A 20,916-nucleotide genomic window follows, 5' to 3' on the forward strand; every position below is an offset into this window, starting at 1 on the left:
TTTTATATAAGGGACTTGAGCATCCATGCATTTTGGTATCAGTGGGGGCTAGGGGGTGGTCCAGGAACCAGTTCCCCACTGATCACCAAGGGATAATTATATGTGAAATAAAAAACCTAAGGTTTCTTTGGTTCAGGGGCTTTTTGGTAAAACCTTAGTAACAATTTCTTCATAATGATGCAAAAGCTGACTGACCTTAGTTTTTTTAATCTGCACTAGTTTGTTTTCTAACAAGCTAGTTTCCAAAAGAAAAAGTGCAAATCCAAAAAAAAAAAAAAAACCACACTTTTATTTAAATACAAATCCTCCTGTTTCAGAACCTGTGCTGTATGCTTTGATTAGCCCCTCAGTTGTGTCCGACTCTTTGCGACCCCATGGACTGTAGCCCGCCAGGCTCCTCGGTCCATGGGGATTCTCCAAGCAAAAACACTGGAGTGGGTTGCCATATCCTTCCCCAGGGTATCTTCCTGACCCAGGGAATGAACCCAGGTCTCCTGCACTGCAGGCGGATTCTTTACCATCTGAGTCACCAGGGAAGCCTGTTTCAGACTCCACGTGATGATAAATTTCAGAGGATAAGGATAACAAAAAAAAAAGGGATTTCAAGTTGCTGCAAATTAGACAAAATAATTTGGTTTTGAATTTCCACTCATTTTCTCTCCAGTTAAAAACAGCAAGGCTGATTCAGTCTCAAAACCCATTATCTGTAAACTTTTTAGGAAAACAAACTTATCTTCCTAATTTTGTGAAGTCGTGTGTATTTTTCTTCACTAATACAGGTAAATAAAAATACTGGCTTTTCTTTCTCTCCTTTTAGTCTCAAGGATTAGCATCATTTGGTAGCTACTACTTTAAAGCAATCAATATAGTATTATGCAATTTAGGGTGGAAATAAACTTAGGTTTGGATTAACAATAGCCTACCTGTGCTTTCAAGAAAAATGAGCATCCAACATTATATTTACTCCCCAAACAAGCTAGGGTTAATTACACATTTTACAAAGAGATTCACATGTTTCTCCTAAATAAAAGTTCTATGGTCTTACAATGATTAGTCAGTGTATCAAATTTTGATGGTGTACCAGTTTTCAGAAACATACCTATAAATTGGATTACAGCTGCAGTTTTTCAACAGTAACTCTAAATTCTAGTCTCATCAGAACTACATGATTTATCTCAACAGCCTATAATCTAAGATAAAGAAATCATTTTTCCCTTCATCTTACTCAACCTATATGCTCTTGGTTGAGTAAGAGAAAAACAATGTCTAAAGGTATTTAAAGCCTCAAAGAAGAAACTCTTTTACTACTGAATTTCAAATCACAACACAAAATAGGTGAGAAATTCTTTTATCATATTTAGAATCAAAATATCCCTTAAAATATTTACATTTTACAGTAAAAAGGATAGCAAAACACAAGATCATGTACAAGCTTAAGTATTCAAGTTTCTGAAAAGCCAAAAAGAAAAGGAAAATAATGGACTACCACAAAGCTGTAGCACAATAATAAACGCCTTCAGTGAGTGCAGATTAAAAGCAATACATGTACTCCTTGGGCTTCTGATTCTTGGTCAAAAACTGCCAAATGAAATGATTAATATAATCTGATTACGAAGTTGCTTGGCTTTTTGTTGCTCCTTTAGAGTTTCTTTAAAAACAGTGCAATTTAAAACAAAGTTACAGAGTACACATTACTCTCAAATTAGTCATTATAGAAAGGACATTCACTAGAGGTGGTAAATATATTCCACAGTTAACCATATTTACCAATTAAGGAATAAAACTAAAATTTCTAAGCCTTTATTGCATATTAATAAAACAAATCTTTGAATATACAGCGATGTAAATTTTTAAAAATATTAAATTCCTGTAACTAGGGCTGTTGGTATGAAAAAGGGATGATGAGCAACTGGCACAGAGCACTCTGCACCAACACACACAATTTATTCTTCTGCAAACCACCAATATTAAAAATTCAAAAGATGGCACGATCCTAGCAGGCAGTCATGAAGTTTCAAAGACACAACATCGAACAGTTATTAAATGCACCCCTGCAGCCGCCCGCCGGCTTTACCTCTTGCTCTTAGCTCTCTCAGCGTGGTCCCTGTCTTTGTGGTACCTGTCTCTGTCCTTCTCTCCCTCTCTATGCTTACTCTTCTCCCGCTCCTTGTCCTTCTCCTGGTCCTCGCCCTTCGGCTTGTCGGGCTTCCTGTCTGCACTCCTGCTCTCCCTGCTCGCCCTGCCATCCACCCCGCGCTCCCCATGAGGCAGCCGTGCCCGCTCTTTATCCTTATGCCCCTCGTCCCTGCCCTTCCTGTCTCTGTCCTTGTCCTGGGCTCTGTCTCTGCGCCTGTGCCTTTCAGGTTCCTGCTCCCACTCCTTCTCATGGCGCTCTCTTCTCAGGTGGTGTGAGTCACTGTAAAACCTCTGACGATCCCCCTTACCCCTGTTAAATGGTCTGTCCAGTTGCTGCTGGTCTTGCCTACCCCAAGGGTCACTATGGCGCCGTTCCGGCCTCCGAATGTCTTTAACTTGGTAAAAATTCTGTGGGCCCAAATACCTTGACGCTTGTGAGAGGGGACCCATCATACGCTGCGGCTGGCCGGTCAGATGGACAACAGGTGGCCAGGGAACCAAGGGATTTGGGGCAAAGCCAAAGCCTGGAGGGGGAAGTAATGGGGGTGGCAAATGTGGAGGAAATCCAAACATGCTTTGTGGGGGGAAATTAGGAGGTCCTGGAAATGGAAACCCAGGTGGGCAAGATTTGAGATGCTGAAGGCTGGGCTGCTGCGGCCTTATGGGTGAAAAGTTTGCACTTGTTCTGGGGCTGGTGCTTCTGGAAGTGAAACTGATGCTTTTAGAAGGAAATTCGGATTGGCATGTATTTCCAGCCTCAAAATGAGATGCTGTTGCTGCTGATCCTCTTCGAAATGGGTGCACAGTTTCAATATTTTGCATTAAAATTTCCTGTAAGGGTTTTGCTTGTTCCACTTGAGAAGACTGTATGTTTTCTACTGATGGTGAGTCTTGTACAGCCCCTGAATCGTCACTCTGCTGAACACAGGGGCTTTTCTCTACAGAAGGCATCTTCTCCTCCACGCTGCTCTGCTCAGTTAAGTGCGATGGGCCAGGTAGCGGCGGCTTCTCTCCCTGACGGCAGCCTTCTCCTTCTCTGTTTTCAGGAGCAGTCACCTGCTGACTTCTTCCAGCTGCTTGCCGAGGATCCCTTTTCAGGTTGATAAACTGTGGGGCCCTTGTCGTGTTAGTAACAGCATTTTCACTGCAACTCACGTTACCATCTACGTTTCCTCTCCCTACATTAGACCTACAGGGAGGACTAGTATTTGAAGTCCTGTTATCTTGCAAATTATTCTCTTGATCTTGCAGCAGCTGTTTTAACACTCTCTCTTTACTCTCCACAGTGTCCTCTTGTTTTGACTGAATTGATAAATTTGTTAGGAATGCTTCTGTAGAAACATCTGGTGGTTTACCTCTGAGACTAAGACCTGTCAAAGGCCCAGCAGAAACTGAAGAGACCCCCAGTGCAGACGTCTCTTCTCCTACTGCATTATCTGTCAATTCTGAAGGGTTATCTCCTTTAACTTTCACTTCCTTGGCTTCACCACCAGTTGCTTCTCCTGTATCTATCGTCCCTGCTTTTGGATTAGCTTGCTCATTTATAAATGGAATTTCCTTAAGAGTGTTTTGTTCTGTCCCTAACTGAGCTTGTTCGTATGTTTGACCAGTGGTGCCCAAGAGGCTCTGAAGGATATCATCCACAGGAAGAGGTTTATTTGCCAATTCCAGAGTAGAAGGTTGATTTTCCCAGCCAATCAAGACCCCAGGAAGGAATCTTAAAGGTTTTGGTGGTTCCTGTTTGGTGACTTCCAATAAAGGTTCAATGACTGTTGGAAGGTCTTCCTGAAGAGTTTGCTGAGGCTTATTTCTCTGTTTGTGCAATACGGTTGTAAAAGAATTAAAAAAGTCACTTTCTTCCTCTGCTGCCCCCTCTGAGGACACTTCTGTCTTACTTTTCTTGTCAGGTGGTACTGTCACCGGTGCGCTGTCAGATGTTTCAGCTGTGCGACCAGCACCAGCACCAGCACTAGCACTGTGCTGCCGCTTCAGTCTCTGACGAATAATCAAGCCCAGCAACAGATTAGGTCTATGCAACTCAAGGCCTGTACAGAATCAAAAACATCAATCAAGAGTCATTTCCAATCATTACAATAAAGAGTAAAATTCTGCTTACTACAGTCTCCTAAACAGGTGCCTGTTCCTATCTGGGCAGATCCTGAGGGCCAAGTCCCTAGAAGGAAAGCAGGCTCAGCTTTCCCACTCGGGCCCTCTCACCCCATTTCACTCATATTCTACTAATTAAACAGATACCTACCAGGTCCATCAAAGGGCACGAGAGGGTGTGGGATTTTATCCGTGGCGCCCAGAGGGATGAGGTACATGTCTTTGACCTGCTTCATGTTGTTAGCGGCCACTCCATAGCGCTTCCTGCTACTGAAGTATGCAAACAGCAAAGTATAAGAAATTTGATCTTCTTCAGTCACAGGTGTGAAGCGAACCACACAAATTTCCTATTCAAGAAAATAACAAATAATAAAAATAACAACCTAAACAATAGCTTGGTTTTAAATACCATTCTCAATTATAATAATCTATTGCGTTTTCTGACATTTACCAAGTAATAACATGGCTTACCAACTTAAATGCAGATATGAATACTATAAGGAAACAACTTTTAGGAAAAGATCTTTGCTGATCCAGAGGTGGATCTGTTTTATCTGAAAGTGTTTCACAGAAACTCAGTCCTAAAGTAATTAATTTGTTCAAGGTGACACAATTATCAGTGGCAAAGAAGATATTTAAAGCCACATGTCTTGATATCTATACTATGTCCTATTTCCAATGTTATAACTTCTACAGAGGGCTGTCTATATTCTCAGCACACTGCAAATTAATAGCAGCCACCACCACTGCCCCACTATGTACAAACACAGAGAAATGCACAAGTCCACTGATATTCCAACTTAGAGGAACTGAATCTAGGAATAAAAGGGGCTGAGTGAAATGACCTCAAATACACATAGGCCATAAATTTTATAAAATCATTTGGCTTACTCAGAAACTTATTTGCTTGACTCTGAGTTCTTGGCTTTGTTTCAGATTTAAAAAATTAAAAAATAGTCTCAATTTGGTATTAATTTGGTAGAATGAAAAACTGATGTTTTTTCATGAAAGTATACAATCAAAAAGTGGAGAGTCAGGTCAACCACAAAGCCTAAACTGATGCAAGACCGCAGGAGGAGAGCATGTGAGCTGGACTACGGCTCCAGCTCTTAGATCTGTCACCTCAAATGCCCTCATCTGGAGGCAACAACCGTGACAGTGTCTTGGTCAGTTCTAGACGGAGGCACACTATGCCGTATTTGCGATAATAAAGGGACAGATGAAGAGCAATTCCCCAAATGTCCAAGAGTAACACTTCCCAACACTTTCCTGACTTCCACTATCATAAGAAAGTGAAAGCAAATAAATAAAACTTTTCTTATAGTGCTTCAAAGTTTTATCTGTACTCTAACACTGTATCAGTTTAAATTCTACAATCTATATTGGAAAAAAAATTATTTTCAGCTGAAGAGCATCCATTTTGAATTATTACTAACCTTACTAAAGACTTCTGATCATAAGAGAAAAAAATTAATGTTCATTTATTCAAGATTTATTTTTTGAATGTCTGTAACATGCTGAGTATTAACATCCTTGGAGAGAAAAATGATTTCTTCTAATGATTAAATATTCCTGTGTAGCAGTGTTCTATGAGTTAAAGAAATGATAGAAGATATAGAGAGAAAAGAAAAAGAGAAATATTGCTGTAAAGGTTATTAACTATATCCCAATATCTATCCTCCTCATTTCCTACTAGAGAGCCCTCTTAACCTTCGGTTGGGCACATGGCCATCCAACAGAGATCACACTTCCCAGCCTCCTAATAGCATATAAGCTCTTGCCAATGGCAGTTAGAGGAAGTGAAAAGAAAACTGCACATTCCAGGTCTTGCTTTTAAAACAACTCAACAGCCATTCTTCTTTTTTCCCCCACTTGGAGCTGATAAATCAGCTTTGATTTTGCTTGACTGCTAAGGGCCACAGTCTTAAAAACAATAAGACAGAAGAGCCCAATCCATGAATGATCTAACAACTGAAAGACTCTGAATTATGGACCTACCTATCATAACAAGAAAAGTTTATTTTTTGAGCCACTGTATTTTAGGATCTCTGTCCCAACAGCTTAGCCTGTGCCCCAACCAAAACAAATGTCTATAATCAAAGCAAGGCAACATTCCAGAATGAATCTCAATACTTATTCTAAAGCATTCCTTTCAAAACAAGGATAGAAATCACTGAGACAGCATACCAAAAGTGGGAAAAGAAAAAAAAAAAAAAAACTAAAGGAATAATGGGTTTGAACCTTAGCCAATGGCATATTATGTCAATATAGGTCCTCCCTAGGGGACCTTGCATAAGAAATCTCAGTAGTTTACTTTTCAAATATTTTCACATATTGGTAGAGAGAAAAAAGTTCTCCTCACCTTGGTTCCTGAAGCTTTAATTTTTTCCACATAATCCCAAACTGTCTGAGGTGATATCCTACCACCTACTTGAATACTATCTGGTAGGTCCTGTGGTAAAAAATGAAGGTGATCAATGTATACAGTTTATCTTCATTATAATATCTATATTTCATAAAAATTTAACTCTAAGACTAATTTGAAAAAGTGATTTAAAAAAAGATTATAAAATACATCAATGAATATAAGAAAATATAGGGAGAGGTGACTGAGGTGGATGCTCAAATATAATTAAGAAAGAATCTCAGGTCAAGAAAAAGCAGCAGCACCAGCATCCCATTCTGATAACCCAGGAAGACTACAGCAGACTTCAGAATATTAGGGGGCACTGTTTTCCCCATCCTTTTTTTTTTTGGTGATAGTAAACTGGAGTATGCCTTAATCACTAACAGCTGGATTTCAGAAGTTATCAAGTTTAACTATACAGTATAATTTTGCACAGAAGAGGATAATATTGTAATAACGCAAAGTTCATTTCTTTTTTAAAGGCCCAATCTTTCTGAGAAAAGATGACTATACATAAAATCAATTATGAGGGGTATAGTTAAGAATATTTAAAACTTTAATCAGTATATTTGTTTTTTGATGAAGACAGAAAAATCATAATCAATATTAATTCAATTAAATTTAAATAATTAATTGCTTTAAATAGTTTATTTGGAATTTTAGTCCAAATCAAACTAGAAATAAGTAGGAAGCAGAGGTGGAGTTCTGAAAAACAACCACAAATAAACTGGCTCAGAAAAAATAACAATAGTTTTGTTTAAAATCAAAAGGTTTCCATAGTTTAGGACTTAATTATTCATTTAAAAGAAGTATTATTTTCACTGTGGACTGATCTAGAAATTTAGAACACTAATTATGCTATAAGAAAAGCATAATGGGTCTATTGAATTTTTTTCTTATAAAATCAATGTGTCTGAAATATTACTTCCCAAGCAAACTATATGCAAAAGTAATAACTAAGTTGTTTATTAATCAAAAACACAAGTAGACAAATAAGCTGATAGATAAGCAATATTACACTGACTTAAATTAATTTCATTCTAATACAAAGAAGAGTTTATCTTAGTCTTAAAAGAAAACAGGCATACATAAGATTTATGTCTTATAAAATACTGAAAACTTTGTTTTGCCTTTATGGTCAGCAGACTAAGAATGGATAGAAAATTTAATGTTAAATAGCATAATAGCAAAACATAATCTCAACAAAAATATAGTACACATATACTGATTTATTTTCCTTTTTGCATAAACACAGAAAAGCACAAACTATTCAAAAGAATTTTTAAAAGTCGTACTTTCTCATTTATCATATTCCTGATATAATATTGTATATACTGTAGTACTACAGCTGCTTATTTCCCACAAACGCTGCTTAACAGTCCTTTCCTATTGTCTCAGGTATAAAACCAACCAAGGGCACCACTGCAGCAACCATGGTCACTGACCTCAGGACTGTCAACTAGCTGGAAAGATTCAACTAGGCAGCTGACCCTTGAACAACACGAGGATTAAGGGTACCCATCCTCTGTGCAGTAGATAATCTCAGTGTAACACATAGCTGGCCCTCTGTATTCACAGTTCCACACCTGAGGATTCAACCAACTGAAGGTCATGTGGTACTATGGTATTCACTATTGAAAAAAATTCATGTATAAGTAGACCCAAGTAGTCCAAACTCATGTTACTCAAGGCTCAACTGTGGTCTTTACCTCATTCACAGAAATGGGCAGGTAAGAACCATAGTCGTGAAGTTCTGGAAATACAAGCAACAGGGGAATCAGAAGACTTGTTAACAATGAAAAGTCTTCCCAAGAGACTAGCACTGGAGGCCATAAACATGTTAATCTTTCATGTAAGTCTGTACTTCAAGAAAAACTTAGATATCCATGCAAAATATCCATTAATTTTTAATTGATATAGTGAGTACAATTGATATTGGAAAGAGTACAAGACGTGGATTTAAAACTTTCGGAGAACAATTTTCTATAGTTCTGAAACTCCATTTGTGAACTTATAATTAATTACATTAATTCAATGTTTAACAGTCACTGTCAATAAATACTTTTACCATGAATGAAAATAAATATTTTTATTATTTTATTATGCTGTTTCCTTGCCCTTTGCCTTCAGAAACATATATGTCAAACCAGTCATAGCAGAGCAGAGAAGTTTACAGTACCTCTGTCAAGTATTCAGGGGAACCAGATACTGGGTAGGCTTTGGTAACAAATTTTGCTACCGACGGCATGTTGATAAAACCTTTCCAGATGAAGTTCAATCGAGCTAGGAAGGTACACTCAACTTCGACAGTTCCAGGCATCTCTGGACTAAAAAAAATGACATTAAGAAATTTTCACCCTGAAGATCTGCTCATGATAAATGTATATTCTACTTGCTCATCAATTATTTCTACTTTAGCATGTCAAGAAGGCCAAAGCAGGACTTCTCTGGTGGTCCAGTGGTTGGGAATCCATCTGCCAATGCAGGAGACACACATTTGATCCCTGGTCTGGGACGATGCCACATGCCACAGAGCAACTAAGACTGTGCACCACAAATACTAAGCCAGCACTCTACAATTACTGAAGCCTGCATTCCTAGAGCCCATGCTCCCCAACAAAGAGAAGCTCCCACAATGAGAAGCCCATGCATCGCAACTAGAAAAGGCCTACATGTAGCAACAAAGACCCAGCAGAGCCGAAAGTAAAGAAATGAACCAAAAGGCCGAAGTACATAAAGCTATGATTAGAGTTTGTATTTTCACTTCATAAAACATACTCATATTAACATAGTCATGTTTTACATGATTTTCTTCTAGACTGGCTTAGGTGGACTAATGGGGTCCAGAGAAATGCAAGCAATTTTTCTTTAATTCTTGCCTCTTAGGAAAGACTTATTTCTTAGACTTACTTCTTGCCTCTTAGGACTAATATAATGAAAGAGAGCTTTAAAGTCAAGTCTGCTGCTGCTGCTAAGTCGCGTCAGTCGTGTTCGACTCTGTGCGACCCCATAGATGGCAGCCCACTAGGCTCCCCGTCCCTGGGATTCGCCAGGCAAGAACACTGGAGTGGGTTGCCATTGCCTTCTCCAATGCATGAAAGTGAAAAGTGAAAGTGAAGTCGCTCAGTCGTGTCCGACTCTTAGCGACCCCATGGACTGTAGCTTACCAGGCTCCTCCGTCCATGGGATTCTCCAGGCAAGAGTACTGGAGTGGAGTGCCATTGCCTTCTCCGAAAGTCAAGTCTGCACATACTCAATTCTAACTTTTAGAGTCTTTAAAAATCTCAATTAGTTGAAAATAAAGGAAAGTACAGTTACCATCTCAAAAGAAAGATTCCTTTCTTAAGAAACATGTCACTTTTCTGTTTCTGAAGACTTCCAAGTACAATCTAGCAAAGAGGTATAAAGATTAGAATTTATAACTAAGGGGAAATTACCGTGGAGCAGGAGAGAATGTTGACTTTGGAGATTCTTGTTTCTCCTCTTCAAAGAATTCAGAGGCCAAAATATTTGAGGTTGAAGACAAAGCATCTGCTATACTTTCTGCTTCATTGTCTGAATGTTTACGAGACACGCCAACAACAACTTTCACTTTTTTTGGAGAAAGATCATCTACAGGTGGTGCCATTCTACCTAAAGTCAGAAAACACCAAAATAGACCACTTTCGTAAACCGAAATTTCTGTAACTTTATCCATTTTCACTTCTAGAGTTATTCACTTTCCCTGACTGCACTGCTGCATACCTGGGGTAGTTTTTAATTATCATCATTTCTCACAATGATTTATGGAACACACCTCTCTTACTGATGTGGGAAAAGAGAACTTTAAACAACTCAGACAAGCTTTTGAAAAGGAAACATGATAACCATACCCTAAAACAGGTAGTCTGATCCCCTAGCAAACATTTTTCGAACTAAACTACACCAAATTCCAACAGTCTTGAGAGGTAATGTGAAGACCAAGTAAAACAAATCTGTATACTACATCGTATTACATACAACAGCAATTCATGACATATGCATACTGCAAAGTGACTTAGTTATTTACTAAGAATGAAAAACACTAGTAAAGTTTAGAAAATGACACTAGTTTTACCTATAGAACCACAGAAAAAATCATTCCACCTTTCTAAAAATAGGTCAAGTCTTAGTAGTGTTTAACAAATGTATTGTGGGCTACCATTAACTCTGAGCTATTACAATATTAAATATATTAATTATAAATGTTACAACGTTAATCATTAAAATTGATAGAAATTAATAGATTCAAAATAATAGAAAAATTACAAAACAAACTAATGAGTATACTAAAAATACTATGACACTACAAGACAGCTTTCTTCAGGGATAACAATATCTAAAAGCACCCTGTCTTTAAGTCTTTACCATTATATACATTGTAAAAATATGAACACACCATTCTGAGAAGACATGTGATTTGTATTATCAGAAAGTTACAAAATTTATAATACATTTCAGTCAGTCTCTAATACAGTGATGGAGGATAGCATACTGATTAAAGAATCTTTCATCTTACTGAACAAAGTATGTTCAGTATTCCTTTAGCATACCACAGTAAAAAAATTAAAACTGAGAGCAACAACTCTAGAGTTAATTTAAAAAACTCTTAATCCTCCATCTCTCCCAACAGACTGAATATAAACTTTCTCAACACATTCCATTTTCTTCACATCCCCATCTCTTATGCCCTAAGTCCAGTCAGTCTCTAACATTCTATCAGTATTACCTGAGTATATCAAAGCTTACTCACCTCCACCTCCAATGCTTCCACTTTAAATAAAACCATTTCATCTCCATCTTGCACCAGTGCATAAAGGTCTACCACTTAGGTTCCTTCACCATAATCTCTACTCAAAGTCAAAGAAATCTTCAAAAGTCCAATCTGATCATGTCATTCCCCTGCTAAACACCCTTCAATCACTATCCACTGCTCCTAGATAAAAGACTAAAATCTTAAATATGGCCTACCAAAGTAGGTTTTCAGTAGTTTTCATTGTAATTTGTAAATTTTATTTTATATCATGATCCGTAACTCACATACATACACACTCCATATACCCCTGTGTGTTTGTGATGTGTGTAATACATGTATGTAGGCATGTGTGGAGTTTTTTATAATATGGCAAATAGATGGGGAAACAATGGAAACAGTGACAGAGTTTATTTTCTTGGGCTCCAAACTCAATGCAGATGGTGACTACAGCCATGAAATTAAGACGCTTGCTCCCTGGAAGATAAACCATGACAAACCAACACAGCATATTAAAAAGCAGAGGCATAACTTTGCCAGCAAAGGTCTATATACTCAAAGCTACAGTTTTTTTCAGTAGTCCTGTATGGATGTGAGAGTTGGACCATAAAGGCCAAGAGCCGAAGAATTGATGCTTTTGAACTGTGGTGTTGGGGAAGATTCTTGAGAGTCCCTTGGACTGCAAGGAGATCCAACCAGTCTATCCTAAAGGAGGTCAGTCCTGAATATTCACTGGAAGGACTGACGCTGAAGCTGAAACTCCAATACTTTGGCCACCTGATGCGAAGAGCTGACTCATTAGAAAAGACCCTGATTCTGGGAAAGACTGAAAGCAGGAGGAGAAGGGGACGACAGAGGATGAGATGGTTGGATGGCATCACCTACTTGATGGACATGAGTTTGAGCAAGCTCTGGGACATGGTGAAGGACAGGGAAGCCTGGCATGCTGCAGTTCATGGGGTCGCAGAAAGTCAGACACAACAGAGCGACTGAACAACATAGTCTCTCAAAATTGCGCTTATCTTTATCAGTGCAATTCACTGCGATGTTTCCCATTTTCTGTTTTTGTTTGTTCTGAAATGCTAGTCACTACTCACTAAACTGGTTTCACTACTACGCTTTAAGTCATAGACTGACTCACATCAACACTGGGGAAACAAAAACCAACTTAAATCACAAGTGTCCACATTTCAAAATGAAAGCAACATTTTAGGAAGAAATAATTCCAATTACCTATGCAAATTTTGCAGTTAAGATCAAAAAGATGCTGTCTGTGTTGACTAGTGGTATCTTTAGACATCGAGTCAACCTCTCCTTTTTGTTTTTCAGATCCTTCTGTCTTCTCCATTGACTTATTAGCTGTAGGTTCCTAACAAAAGTGAAAGTAAAAATTAGGTTAACAGAAAATAGTTGGCCTCGGTTATTTATGAACTTGTATTTCATACTGCTATTTTTTCCCCAAAATGAAACTGTCCCATTCATATGTTGTTTCTCACTATTTCTTTAAAAAATAAGTGCTAGATGTTAATTATGACATAAAATGGAGTAAAAACTCAAACATTCCCATTCTCCAAGGCCTCAAATAAGATTTCATATTATTACCTCATTGATATTTGAAAATAAGAGAAGTCACACCAGATCTCAAAGTACAGTCTGCCTAAGAAGCACCTACAGAGTTTAAGGCCTACTAAGAAAATTTCTAAGTCATAAAGACCCTAGGAATCTACATTATCAAGTGTTTAACTGTCTTTGTCTGTGATGCAGGTGGTCTGTACGCTTCATAGAGAGAAACAATACTTTAAACACTCTCAAAAAAACCACCAAACTACTCTAATAAACACACAGGTTAAAAAATTATTTTTTTCTGCTTTAAGAATATTAGGCAAATAAACCTTTTCTGAATCCTCATGTTTTGGGCACTACAAAACATGCTATTTTTATCATCATCATTTACCTGAATCTCCATGGCTGCTTCCTGTTCTTTCATTGGAGCATCACTCTCAATTTCTATCTCACCTTTATGTGTTATTTTTGTGATAGGTCGTCTTTCCACTTCTCTCTGCTCTTTCTCAATCATCTCTATGGTCTAACAGGAAATATTTTAAAGAAATACTTTACAATTAAAATCATAGATGATTTTTAACCTTTAGTTTGTCTGTCAAAAAACAAATATATACTGAGTACTTGCAAATGTCAGAGACTGTTTTAAGTGCTAGGGTTTTAAGAATGACACCTCATTTCTCAGCCCAGAAAGGTTTCAATGTAGTGTGTGTACGTGTGTGTGTGTGTGTGTGTGTGTGTGTGTCAGTCGCTCAGTCGTGTCCGACTCTTGCAACCCAATGGACTGTAGCCCAGGCAAGAGTACTGGAGAGGGTTGCCATTCCTTCTCCAAGTCAATGTATAGTAACTGGAGGCAATTGAAGTGCAACGTTATTTGCAAAGTGATGAAACATAATATTTACATTTAAAACCTGCTTTCTGACCTACTATTTTAGCAGCTGCCAAAGAGAAATAAATGAGAACAAGTTCCTCTTAGGTTCTTAACCTGATGTTCTAACACTCCCCAGAACAGTAATTTACTCAAATAACAAAAACAGGCAGTCCTCCATCAGTGGTCTATTGATGGAACATACTTGGTTACAGTGAATAAGCTCAGCAATAAAACATAATAAACAAGTAAGCACAGAAAGAACTAGGAAAAGGAAGTTGTCAGCAGAAAGATAGGTCCAGTCACTTGTCTTGCCATTGTTAAGTGCAAATTTTCCTTCAAAGAAAGAAGTGTCTGGATGCAGATGATACTTGTAGGCATAGATTCAAAGCAGAAGCAAGGCATGTGCATATTTGGGATTCAGACGGAAAAAAGGAAATGGTGCTACTATTTGCAAAATAAGAGAAATTACACAAAGTGAAAGTGAAAAAATATATAAATGATGTGAATGAATGCAATCTATCAAATTAAGGCCTCTTGCACTTTGAACCAGATTTGGTAGAAAATCAATTTAGAGGCTTAAGATCAAGTATATTATGGACAACTAATATGAACTATAAGGAATCAGTATTTTCTAGAATAAAGGGCTACTACTCTAAGTTTATTGTAATAAAAAACATGGGATAATGTGGCTATCTTGCTGACACAGTAACTCAAAGATACATATTCACCTCACCTTCAAAGGTATATCAAGTTCACAAACCCCAATTGAAAACTCTTGGCATGGTGACTTTCAGGATTTTTCAGTTACAAAATGCAATACGGTATACATACTACATATGTTATATAATACACTAGTTAGGTCTGGAACACCGCCACTTAACAAGAAGTATTTCTGTGACTATGAACTTTCATACATGACACTTCAGGATCATATTTTATCAATAAATTTGTAACAGGGGAAAAAGAAGCCCTTATTTTTCAAAGCATTTGGTATTTGAAACTGAATAGTATGGGGTCATAAACATAGACTTTTTCATTCTGACTTAATTTGGCTCCACAAATTACCAAAATCTTCAAAGTGTGTTTCTGAAATGTGAAAATGTGAGTGAGAATAGATTCACCAATTTTTCCATCCTTCTGATTTACAAAATATAAGGTTATGTAAGCTGGTAACTGGAGAAAATGAGGAAAAAGCAGAACAGAAAAGAAAAAAGAAAAAATTTAAGATTAGCTAACAGAGGATGCGGAGAAGGCAATGGCACTCCACTCCAGTACTCTTGCCTAGAGAATCCCATGGATGGAGGAGCCTGGTGGGCTGCAGTCTATGGGGTCGCACAGAGTAAGACACGACTGAAGCAACTTAGCAGCAGCAGCAGCAATGGAGGATAAGTAATGAGAAGTACAGAACAAAAGGTCTGTAACTGTGTACTCTGAGTTTAATTTCCTCTGTGTATATACCTTTTCTCTGTGGCTAAAAAATGTACGTTTTAATATAGACAAACACGTATTCATAGATAATCTTACATGTCTGTTTTCTCTTCGTCTCCAAGCAGCTAACTCTTTAGAAGCAAGCTCTTCTGGACTCATTCTTATAAGGTGATCAGGGGTTACTTCTCCTTTCAGCACTTTTTTAAATAATATCTGGAGGTATTTAAAAATGGGAAGGAGAGAAAAACATTTTTAAAACAAGGAGAAGCTGCTGTATAGAAACATAATAAAGATGCAGTTTTGAAATCTGATTTATAAATGTTTAATGATTCACATATCACCTACTGCAAAGAGAATAAATGACAGCCTTGTGTTCTAGAAACATCAAATAAGGCAGCAAAATAAACATTTTATATAAAAATCAACACATAATGGAGAAGCATGTATGGTCGTGAAGTTATTACAACACGTATCCAAAATTGTATTAAGTCTTCCCAGGGACACACACTATCACAACAGCCAACCCATGACTATATAAAAGCTACTGCCTAAAGGAACTTTACTGAACACAGTCTTTCATATTCTTAAAACTTCACATCTTTAAATCCTAACAGGCTTGGAGGAACTCCCAAGCAAAGAAACAATTGAAAGAAAAAAATCTAAAGGAAATAAACATTTACTTGAAGAAAAGTTTTCAGATTATATAATGCAAAAAGTATCTGATCCCCTGGACCATGAGAGCAGAATTTACATGAAGATTTTTCTTAAGTAGTAGTTAGAAGACTTCAAGAAAATATCTCATATCACACTTACAGCAAGTATCATTACACAGACTGTTGCACTCATGTGAAAACCTTGTAAAACTTAAGCAAATATTTAAGGAGTTTGAATCTACACCCACAGCCTCTAAGTCCCAAATAAAAAACCCTAGGAAAAGATCAGGTATTCAATTAAAGTTTACTGCATTGCTAAAAGATTTTTTAAAGTCATTTTTAAATTAATCATAATATTTTAAAAGCTATCTTTTTATCAAATTTAAATCAGAAAGTATTAATTATAGTGTTATAAAATTTGCCTTAACAAATTTTTGAAGATTACATAGGAATGAATTTTTTGATGAACTGGATTAAACAAAGAACATAAAGGAAAGAATTCACATAAATCAGGTTAAGACATATTTAGTATTTTATATTTTAAAAGACACTGTATAACACTAGTCACCACTGTGCAGAATTTGTAACTCAATTCAATAGCAGAAGACTTTAGTTAAATTACTGGTCTCACTTCAAGAAATAAATTATAGATCTATTGTGTTAAATTATTAGCCCGTACGTATTGTGTATGTGCTCAGTAGGAAAGCTGGGAACATAAATGTCCAGACATGAACAAAATATACTTACGTTGTTTTTAGGATCTTTCAAATTGAACATCAAACTTCTATATTTGTTCTTATATTTAGCATCTGTGTCCCGAAAAAAAGAGAAAAGCTCTTTTTCAATTTTTGTGGCAACTTTTGCTGCCTTTTCCTCTGGTACCTTCAAATTTGAGTCTGTAAGTCTTAAAATTAGAATAACTCAATTATTTTTCAAATACATGAAGCGTACATTATTCAATCTTCTACAGTATCAACGTGTGTTACCTTTTCATAAGAATGTCTTTTAGAGAATGTCGGACACTCTGTCGGATCTGGTCTGCAGAAGGCTTGGAAGCAGGAACAGCTGGAGGGTGCACACCAGGCAGTCCCTTTTCAGTTTTCTTCTTCTTTATCTCCTGCTTCTCATGAGCACCTAATTTAAATAAATATCAAAACTCACTAAGCTGCTTTTAAAAAAATATTTTCCTCTTTAATGCACAATCTAAGTTTATAACAGAGCTGACTAATTAAATATCACTACTTTTAGGGACTTCCCTGGTAGTCCAGGGGTTAAGACTCTGCTTCCACCGCAGGGGGTGCAGGTTCGATCCCTGGTTGGCAAACTAAGATCCCATGTGCCACGAGGGGAAAAAAAAATCACTTTTTAAAATCATTAGATCAGAATCCATATCCCACATTCAAATATTCTTGACAAGGACATTCTAACCTATATATGACGACAGATGTTAACTAAACTTATTGCAGTGGACCACTTTGCAATATATACATATATCCCAAAACATTATATGGTACAACTGAAACTAATGTTATATGGCAATTATACCTAAAAAAAAAAAAAAAGTTCTAAATGAATTTTACTTAGAAACTAAGTTTCCCTGGAGAAGGGAATATATATGTTGTTGTTTAGTCACTCAATCATGTCCGACTTTTCTGCGACCCTATGGACCGCAGCCCACCAGGTTCCTCTGTCCATGGGATTTTCCAGGCAAGAATACTGGAGTGGGTTGCCGTTTCCTTCTCCAGGGGATCTTCCTGACACGGGGATCAAACCCTTGTCCCTTGCAGTGGCAAACAGATTTGCTACAAGTGAGTCACCAGGGAAGTTCATTTTATTTTTATATATATCCACACAGTGTGATCAGGTAGCCCAAAATGTACCCTTCCCCTGTAGCCTTCGCATCTTTATTCTCTCTCCTTTAAACATCTATGTTGGCAAAAACAATAACCTGGTGAAAGCTAACTTTTATCCTTCACCCAAATAGCCTACAAACAGGTAAACATAATTGGAGAAAGCAAGAACTAGTACTAACAGATCTCACTTTAAATTTATAACCAAAAATCTCAAGTGGATAGCTCAATGTACTACCCTAATCCTATTAAAAGGTCCTAGAATTTAAATTTGCTTTCCCACTTTCCAAAACATATATTTTAGGCTTTTTCTTCTTTCTTCTCAAACCAACAACACCTGCCTCTCCAACTTCAACCTCGTCTGACTTTCTCACTTCGTATTTCATTAAGGAAATAAAAACGTCACCTATTTTCCCATCACCAAACCTACTAACATCACTCACGCGTCCCTGCTCCTTCTGCATGCAGCCTTCCTACCATTACAGGGCATCAGCTGTCCCTTCTTAGGACCAACCCCTCCGGGGGAATCCAATCTCCTCTGATCTCTTCAAGGACTTTGAACCTCAACCATCATCTCTTTTCTATCTCATCAAATTCTCTCCCTAGTGGATCATTCCCAATAACCTTACAAATATGTTATCTCCTTAAAGAGAAATCCTGACCTCATATCCACCTCAAGTCGCTCAGGTCATTACACCATTTCTATTTCCTTTAACAGCAAAATTCCTAGGAAGAGTTACACACAATCACCATCTCCACTTCCTCACCCTCCATTCTTTCATCCACCACTACAACTGGCTTTTGTCCCCACTGGTTGGTTGGATGGTTTAGTTGCTAAGTCATGTATGACTCCTGAGACCCCATGAACTGCCAGGCTCCTCTACCCATGGGATTCTCCAGGCAAGAATACTGGAGTGGGTTGCCATTTCCTTCCACAGGGGATCTTCCCAACCCAGGAATCAAACCCAGGTCTCCTGCATTGCAGGCAGACTCTTTACCAACTGAGGTATGAGGGAAGCCCAAATAGCTATCTAGACTGCATCTGACAGTTGATCATTACCTTCTTCTCAGAACTTGACCTGGCCTCCAGGTCACCATGGTCTCTCAGTTCTCGTACATCAAAGGCCATCTCTTGATCTCCTCTGCTGGAGCCTCTCTCCCGCCCAAGTTCTAAATGCTGACATGCCCCAAGGCCTCTACTTCTATTCCTTCATCCTCAAACTCGCTATGTAGCTCTTCACCTTTAAGTGCATGCTTTAAAGTAACGACTACACAACACTAAATCCCAAATTTATACTCCACGGCCCAAAGTCCAGACTCATCAGCCAAAGATTTACTCTAAATATCTCCTTGTGGATCTCTTAGTAAGCATCTCAAAATTCCCAAAACACAATTTTTCAATTTTTTCTCCCCAAATCTCTCTCATCTCCACAAAGAACACCAACACTGATCTAATCATCTGCTAAGACTCTTTTTTTCTTTCACCTACCTACATCTAACCTGTCAGCAAGTTCTACCAAGTCTACTATAAAACGTATCTGAACCTGACCACCTTCACCACCCTTACTGTGCTGTTTCAGGCTACCATCCTTTCTTCTAGATCCTGGTAGACTCCTAACCAGTCTACTCTCCTTCTCTCCTATTCCCTGACAGTCTAGTCTCCACAAAAAAAAAAGGGAGCTAGCATTCCCTCATGTAAATTCCTCTAAAGGTTCCCCACTCTATTCAGAATAAACAATAAACTCCTGTCATGGCCTCAGCTTCTACATAATTTTCTCTCAACTCACCTTCCGCCACCATTCTATCCCTCATGTCTCTGTAACATTCTAACCATTCCACAGGGACCTTCTTGCTCCTCAAATGCAGACTGCTTCCACTTCAAAGCCTTCAGCTCCGCTGCGCCCTCTGTGGATTCCTGCCTCCAAAACAATTCTGCATTCCTTCAGATCCCACCACCTCCATTTTCTGACACAAATTCCTCCCATTCTCCTTGACCTTGACTCTCTGTTCCATTATTCAAGTTTTTCTTCAGTGCCTAAATTCTCTAATTTTTTTTTGTCTCCCTATTATCTGTCATTTCCCATTATTATTTAAATGCCATGAGGGCAGAGGTCTTATCTTACTGAGGCTGTTAGTACTGCCCAAGAATTCCAAACAATAATGTCTTATTTCAAGTAAAGTCAATCACCTATTTTTCTTGCCATTAAAATATAAAAACATTAGTATACAATAATTTCTACTGTTCTTACTACCTGGTTTTGAAGCTTTTTCTCCTGTGCAAATAACAGTTGTAGACTCTTTTGTCATTTTTTCACTTTTTTCTTCTGAGGATCTCCGAGGTAACACTGGTTGTCCCATCTTTCGAAAAGGTGCTAGCTGCCATTTTTTAATTTCACTATCCCTACAGTCTGATGAGGTTTTGCCTTCACCAGATTCCTAGGAAAAATAGTATTTAATTCATTAGAATGAAAACTACTAAAATATCTTTAAAATACAAAGCAACCTTCATGAGTATGTAGATGAAACAAATTAAACCTAATTAGTATGACAACTTTTTAAGATCATACCCCATTCTTTGGCCCAGTAACTGTTCTGTGAAGATATACATAACTCTCAACAGCAAAAAGGACCTTCATCCTTTCATCCAAAACCCACCTGTTAAGCACCTATTTTCTGCAGAACACACAGTAGTCTATAAAGGGAACTAAAAAACACTGAGATTATATTCCCAATAATTGTACTAGAAAGAAAATTAAATAAGATTTCCCTTCATCAGCTGTGGATATGGAAAAAAAAGAAGGGCAGGGAAAAATTGTAAAGATATCAATTATCTATATTTTTCTTTACTACTATCTAGAACAAAGTCATATTTACCTATAAAAGTATCAAATGTTCAGTGTAGCTATAATTATAACCCACAAAGAACTACAAATGAAACCAGAATTTGGAGACCCCTGGAAACAAGTAATATCATTTAATAAGAACATTATGTATAGAAATAAAATCATAGTTTTTAGGAAGACAGTATATACAAAAAAAAAAAAAAACACTGATTTTCTCTGGACTGGGAATCCTCTTTTTTACTTACTTGTGTTTATTTTCTACCTCTCCAACTAGAGTTGAGAGCAGGGACA

At 37.6% G+C, this 20,916-nt stretch overlaps 1 protein-coding gene across 6 annotated transcripts in view; it reads right to left on the reverse strand.

Moving 5' to 3' along the window:
* Nucleotides 1-1,332: 1,332 nt before the first annotated feature.
* PHF3 (PHD finger protein 3) overlaps nucleotides 1,333-20,916 on the reverse strand; it is a 90,816-nt gene continuing 71,232 nt past the window's right edge. For all 6 annotated transcript variants that reach the window (XM_069599503.1, XM_069599502.1, XM_069599505.1 and 3 more), the window contains 11 exons: nucleotides 20,035-20,218; nucleotides 16,919-17,066; nucleotides 16,680-16,836; nucleotides 15,376-15,492; nucleotides 13,375-13,506; nucleotides 12,654-12,789; nucleotides 10,087-10,282; nucleotides 8,829-8,976; nucleotides 6,605-6,694; nucleotides 4,394-4,589; nucleotides 1,333-4,181 (listed from right to left, as the gene is read on the reverse strand). In XM_069599503.1, coding sequence (XP_069455604.1) covers nucleotides 2,071-4,181; nucleotides 4,394-4,589; nucleotides 6,605-6,694; nucleotides 8,829-8,976; nucleotides 10,087-10,282; nucleotides 12,654-12,789; nucleotides 13,375-13,506; nucleotides 15,376-15,492; nucleotides 16,680-16,836; nucleotides 16,919-17,066; nucleotides 20,035-20,218 — 3,615 coding nt within the window. In that variant the 3' untranslated portion in view covers nucleotides 1,333-2,070. The remainder of the gene's footprint in view (nucleotides 4,182-4,393; nucleotides 4,590-6,604; nucleotides 6,695-8,828; nucleotides 8,977-10,086; nucleotides 10,283-12,653; nucleotides 12,790-13,374; nucleotides 13,507-15,375; nucleotides 15,493-16,679; nucleotides 16,837-16,918; nucleotides 17,067-20,034; nucleotides 20,219-20,916) is intronic.

Source organism: Ovis canadensis, chromosome 9 (genome assembly GCF_042477335.2).
Source record: "Ovis canadensis isolate MfBH-ARS-UI-01 breed Bighorn chromosome 9, ARS-UI_OviCan_v2, whole genome shotgun sequence".
NCBI lineage: Eukaryota > Metazoa > Chordata > Mammalia > Artiodactyla > Bovidae > Ovis > Ovis canadensis.